Below are 6,550 nucleotides of genomic sequence, written 5' to 3' on the forward strand. Positions count from 1 at the left end.
ACAACCAAGACCTCCCCTACCTTATCACCAGTAGTACATCCCGTAAATGAAAAACCTAGAAAGTTGATGTATAAATATATTGATGCATACCATGCTACATGTGGAATATGCACATACATGCATGCATGCATATTCGAATCTCACATGAATGCCCCGTTAGGGTTGTAATCTGTTTAGATTCAGATTATACACTTTATTGTCATTAAAAGTTCTTTTTAATTTAAAAAATAATTATTTTTTAACATATATATATATATATATAATAAATTTATATAAATATGAAAACATTGAATTTATTAATTATAAATTTTGCATAATTATATATAGTAAATTTTGGGCAAAATTTATAGTGCATTGGCTGCACCATGCATAATTATATATAGTAAATTTTGGGAAAAATGTATGGTGCATCGGCTACATGATGAAAGAAAAGATAAGGGCAACCTAGTGCAGGAGGCTCCTACCAATGTAGGATATGGGGAGGAATAGATAGATATACACAGACTTACCCTTATACACACAGAGGTTGTTTCCAAGATTTGATCCCCGGTCGCCCTAATTGCAATGGAGCAATCCAATCGTTGTGCCAAGACCACCATGCAACAAAAGATGTGGACTAATAAATTCATAAGACCTCTTGCTGGTTGTAACAAGAGGCTTGGGATCCCACCTGCTCCAAGGTTGGGGGTTTTGTGTTGAAGGATGGGCTTTCTACCATTATTAGCTAAATGAAAATAACAAAAGAAAAAACATTCACGCCTTGTTAAATATCAAAGTACACTTTGTTAAATGCGAAAAGTAAAAGTACATGAAACATTCTCCAATGAAAATTAAGACGTCTTTAACATAATTGCTTGAAATCTAGATTTAACGTGCAACGGATGAATTTTAAATTTTAACAAATTAGATGTTAGATAGGTTTTGAACTTTTGGGATCCATTGAAAAAACTAATTTCAACAACAAACTCATGTTAAAGATATAGTCATGAAAACATCCAAATTTCTTATTGGATTTAACATCAGCCAATATCAAAATGAATGCACTCTGGCTGAACTCTAAGTTTTAATTGACTGGATGTCTGATAGGGTTTCGAACTTTTAAAACCCACTGGCATCTCTTATTTCAACAACAAACTCATGGTAAAGATATGATCAAAGAGACATGAAAACACCAAGTTTCTCATTCGATTTAACGTACATCCAATGTCAAAAAATGCATCATAATTAAACCCTAAATATGAATAGAGTGGATGTCAGATGAGGTTTCGAACTTTCAGAATCCATTAACAGACCTAATTTCAACAATTAATTCATGTTAAAGATATGATCAGATAAAGGAGTCATGAAAACATCAACCCAACAAGAGTTGATGGCAAAAAGCGTGTAAGCAACCTGGTGGGATTGGTCAGTCCAGGTTATCCTCTTCCGATGACGATATGTATATGGGCCGAAACTACATTGCTGCAGCACAAGCCACAAGGTCAGCATCTAGCCCCTGGGCCGTAGTGGGTCGACATTAAACATTGGACCAGGCCCCATTATCTCAATATTTTGTTTTTTTTTTTTTTTTTTTTTTGGTCAAAATCATTCTGCACATGTTCGAAAGACCACGTACACTCGTGGTGGGCCTATGTCTTCCACCTGGGCCTTTTTTATTGTTTTGTTAGAACACATGGGCCACGGTGCTCACAACTACACATTCGTAGTCCGTGCATCGGTACATGAGATATTTACGCCTATTAATATAATTTTCATTTCATCTCTGCCTTGCATTTTCTCAGCGAAATCAATTAATTTGGTTTCTTCTCAGAGATGAGAGGGAAAAAAAACAAATTAATAAACAAACTCGAGAATTTGGTGCAGAGCTACATCACATCTCATGGTATTGGGGTGTGTGTATATAACTACATATACTGGGCTTTCCATCCACTTCAACTTATCAAACAAACAAGCAAGCCAGAGTTCATACAAAGATAAGGAGCAAGAATGTCTGCCATGAACTCAACTGTGATATCTATTCCAAATGAAGATGGAGCTTCCACTGAAAAGAAGAAGAGGTTCCAATCCTTTCTTCTTTCTCTGCTTTCCTGTCTTGGAGGAAAGAAAAGCATCCATGACTACAAAAAGCTGATTCACAGTGTCAAGGTTGGAATAGCGCTGGTGTTGGTTTCACTCCTCCATCTGCTCAATCCTCTTTACACGCAAGTGGGAGAAAATGCCATGTGGGCTATCATGACTGTAGTTGTCATCTTTGAGTTCTATGCAGGTTGTTTAAACTTAAAAAACTTACTGCTTGATTTCGCTCATGGATCAGTCCAAGACCTAGAGCTTCTGCTGTTTAAGCCATTTTATATGCATTTCTGTATTTTGTTACAAACTGTTTGATGATCAGTTTTTGGTAACGTCTGTCAGGTGCTATGCTTAGCAAGGGCTTGAATCGTGGAATCGGGACTATTTTAGGTGGTGGTTTTGGGTGTTTAGCAGCGATCTTAGCTCATGAAGTTGGGGGGACTGGAAAGGCCATTACTGTTGGAGTATCTGTTTTTATCTTCGGTATCTCTTCTACTTCATGTCATCAGCTCTTCTTCTGTTTCTGCTTCTGCGTCTGCTTCTGCTTCCATTGACGACACGAATAATCTTATACAGGCGCAGCTGCAACATACAGTCGATTAATTCCAAGCGTTAAGAAAAGATATGATTACGGGGTCATGATCTTTATCCTCACATTCAATCTGGTCGCAGTCTCCGGTCTGCGTGCTGAGGCAGTGATTGAGATAGCCCGTGAACGTCTCTCGACAATTGCCATGGGTTTTGTTGTCTGCTTGTTCACAAGCTTATTCATCTTCCCCATGTGGGCTAGCGATGAACTTCATTACTCCACAGCCTCCAAATTTAACAATCTCGCCTCTTCCATTGAAGGTGAGTTTCCTTCAAAGGTGCCAATAAAACCATAAAAATATATTAATACGACCGGGCTTCATCCAATATGGAAGGGAAATTTTCTACCTCTTCTTTTCATATTTTACAAACAAAAAAAAGCTCCAACCACCATCCACAATGCTCAATCATTCACTCACTTACTTTATTGCAGGAAGCTTGGAGGAATACTTCAAAGAGATGGGTACGGAAAAGAAGGAAAACCAGAGCACTACCAGTTTCAGTGGTTGCACATCAGTGCTCTACTCCAAGAACAAGGACGAGTCACTGGTATATAGTTTAATTATATTCCTTCCAAGTTCGATCTCCTCTGTTGTTAGTAAATAATTGAATTTCAAAAGTTTTTTGTGAAGTGAGTGGGTTCTTTTCCTTTCAATAGAAATTAATTAATGTCATATAATAGAGGCAATATTTTTTAACAGAATCTATCTACCGATAAACAAAGGAATAACGAGTGAACGTTTTGCTCTTTGCTTCAGGCAAATTTCGCAAGATGGGAACCATGGCATGGAAAATTTGGGTTCTCTCATCCTTGGTACAAGTATCTACAAATTGGTGATTCGCTTAGAGAGTTGGCTGCTTCCATCATTTCCCTAAAAGGTTGTCTTCAATCTCATAGACAGGTATGAAGGTGATCATTTCCCTAATAAAGTTTGTGGGTTTTACTCGACTACTCGTATTATCAAAAATAATAAACCTAAGGTTTAGATGAAAAATCTAAGAAATTGTTTTTCGTTTTCTTTTTGTGCGGGTGGGAAACCGGAATCGATTTTACTTGTCAATGCTATCGATTTTATGGTATTCCTTAACGCCAAACGACCGACACATAATAGCCACGTGGCTATGGTAGTGCGTATCGGTCACTTGGGATTCATATATCCATGAAAAAAAAAAAAAAAATTTCTTTTAGCCTTGTCTATGTGCATGTATGATGTAACAGACAATGGTCTGGGGAGGGACAGAATCCAAGCGTTCTGTGGTTTCCAGTTGGAAGATTCCCAGGTGGCCAGGCCAATGATCATAAGCACTAAAACATATCACATTTTTCTGATATTTTTGCTTCAATATGTTTTTTCGAGTAACAACTTTCTAGGAAAAGGGAAAGAAAGTTGGTAAATTGACCTGATTGACTCCCACGTCTTTTGGGTTTTGGGGTTTTAACAGTAAGTGGGCGGTTTTTTTTTTTTTTTTTGAGAGGGGAAAGTTAATTAATATAATCGATTTTTAGATTTTGAGAGGAAAAAATTAATTAATGGGATTTTGATTCTTATAGATTAAGAAATCTACATTTTTTTATCATATTTATCATTTATGTAGAAATCTTAGAAAGTTTTCTTTTATCCATCTTTTAAATAGGTAAATAACTTTTTAACTTAGTTATTAACATTTGAATGAAACAAAAATATCTTTTTAATAATAAATTTTTATAGTTAAAATAATCAGTATGAAATAAAATAGCATGTATTTCTTGGTAACTTATGGAAAAGTGAACATGGGCTAAAGAATAGATAATTAATTAAACACAGGGGCTTACTTCATCCAAATTATGTTTTTGTGGGTTTCAGCCACAGTCGGTGGCGGTGAGGATGACTGTAATAAAGGAGCCATGTGAAGCAGTGGCGTTGTCGCTGATTTGCACGCTGAGGGAGCTCGGGGATAGCATCAAGGGGATGAAGAGGTGTTCGCCTAAAGTGCCATTAGTGGCAAAGCTACAGTTGATGAGACTAGAGCTGAGTGTGGCCTTGTCTCCCTCCAGGCTGGTGCTAGAAAATTGTGATGGACTTGCAATGGCAAGCTTTGTATATGTGTTGATGGAGATGGTGGACATGGTTGAAAAATTGGCTCAAGAGGTGGAAGAGCTGGCTCATCTAGCAGGTTTCCCTTCTGATCAGTAGATTACATCATACTGATCTGAATATTTAATTTGGTGGTCTGTACATATACATTAATTATATATTATAGCCATTTTTGGCTTGGGAAAGAACAAAAATTAGAAACAAGATCATCATCCATAGCATAGAGGAGACTTACAAGCATCACATTCATGGTGGCGGTGGGTTTCTACTCTCTTCGACACCCACTACTCAGTTTTTCTATTTGTACACAGAAAATATTTGTATATAAAATAAACTATGTATGCAAATAAGAAGAATTTAATCTTTGAATGATGTAGTTGTATCCCTGTGAAATACATACATACAACTACATATGTATAATTTGTGCCTTTGTTCAAAATAAAAATTGCAGCAAAGTTGTTGATGAATCCTAATTAACCTCAACGAGGTTTGTTGTTTTGCAACGTTTTGGGACTTTTTTCTTTTATGCATCCTTAGTTTGTGATGAAGGAAGATTTGGTCCGACCTCACAGTTACGCAATACGTGGCAAAGGCAACAATTCGGCACAAAAGCACGCCTAAAGCGCGAGCACCAAGGGGGGAAACTAGCGGACCAAACTCCCCTACTAGCGGTCCGAACTCCCTACTAGGAGCCCAAACTCTCCCTTCGGCCCCAAGCCAGACAGTAACCCGAACTGGCCTGCATATAATAGTTTGGGACACACCTCGCCGAACTGGCCTGCCTTATAGTAGTTCGGGACACACCTCGCCAAACTGGCCTGCCTTATAGCAGTTCGGGACACACCTCGCCGAACTGGCCTGCTCTATAGCAATACAGGACATACCTCCGAACTCAAGACTCCGTCTCGTTCACCACTCCACCACATCGCCCCCAGGACACCAAAACTAAACGAACCGTACCATGCCTGACACCGAGGCAGTCCATACCCAAGGGCAGCGCACCTAACTGACTTGGGATCTGATGCTTGACGGCCGCACTCCAAACGGCCACCTGCCACCGCCTCCTGACACCGCCATCTCCAGTTACAGAGACAGCTCCAACAAAGAGCAGTGGCAGTTCTATCCCAGCAGAAAGGACGACACCAGAACTGGCAGAAGCAAAGGTAATCATACCCGACCTGACAGGGGCTTCGGAGTGAGTGCGCGAAGTGGTTATAAAAGGCCCCCTACCCCCAGCAACAAGGTATGTGAACTTTGCGCCATCTGGTCTTTACTTTGCCTTTGAGAGAATACTAACTTGATCTTCGGAGTTATCTCACTGGGTTCCCCCCGGAGTTCCCTCATCTTCTCTGTTTCAGGCTCCCCGTCACTCCAGTCAGAGGCGAAATCGTTGACAGCTAAGACCGGCTGGATTGCGCTCCATCAATTGGCACCGTCTATGGGAACGCTTCTAAAAGCCTCCCTCTAAATGTCTCTTACCTACCCTTCTTTCAAAAACTCCAACACCCATGGCCCCCTCCAACAGTGACGAACGTGGAACAGAAACGGCCACCACCAGAGAGCAACTCCATGTTCCCATGGTGTGCATTGGGCAGTTCATCATCCCTCTTTCAGTGGATGGGATCCCCAGTTTGAATGTGCCACAAGCAGTGGCGCCCCTGAACCCTCCTTCGTTGAATATCCCTCTTCCACTCCCCATTGAAACAAATTTCGCTGAACCAACTGTTGTCCCACTGGCAACCCGCCAGAACCAGCTGGACGATCTAATGCAATGCATGCAGGCAATGCAAGCCCAAATGCAACAATTCCAACAGCAC

At 39.9% G+C, this 6,550-nt stretch overlaps 1 protein-coding gene across 1 annotated transcript; it reads left to right on the plus strand.

The window, feature by feature from the left end:
* The first annotated feature begins 1,716 nt into the window (after positions 1-1,716).
* Positions 1,717-5,200, plus strand: LOC148879334 (aluminum-activated malate transporter 12-like). Its single transcript, XM_088960845.1, has 6 exons — positions 1,717-2,266; positions 2,413-2,553; positions 2,647-2,919; positions 3,092-3,207; positions 3,417-3,560; positions 4,503-5,200. The coding sequence occupies exons 1-6, from the start codon at positions 1,987-1,989 to the stop codon at positions 4,830-4,832; spliced, it is 1,284 nt and encodes a 427-aa protein (XP_088816971.1). The 5' UTR covers positions 1,717-1,986; the 3' UTR covers positions 4,833-5,200.
* The last annotated feature ends 1,350 nt before the right edge of the window (positions 5,201-6,550 follow it).

The sequence above is a fragment of the Nelumbo lutea genome, chromosome 1, assembly GCF_056320005.1.
Source record: "Nelumbo lutea isolate HS-2025 chromosome 1, American lotus-T2T, whole genome shotgun sequence".
NCBI lineage: Eukaryota > Viridiplantae > Streptophyta > Magnoliopsida > Proteales > Nelumbonaceae > Nelumbo > Nelumbo lutea.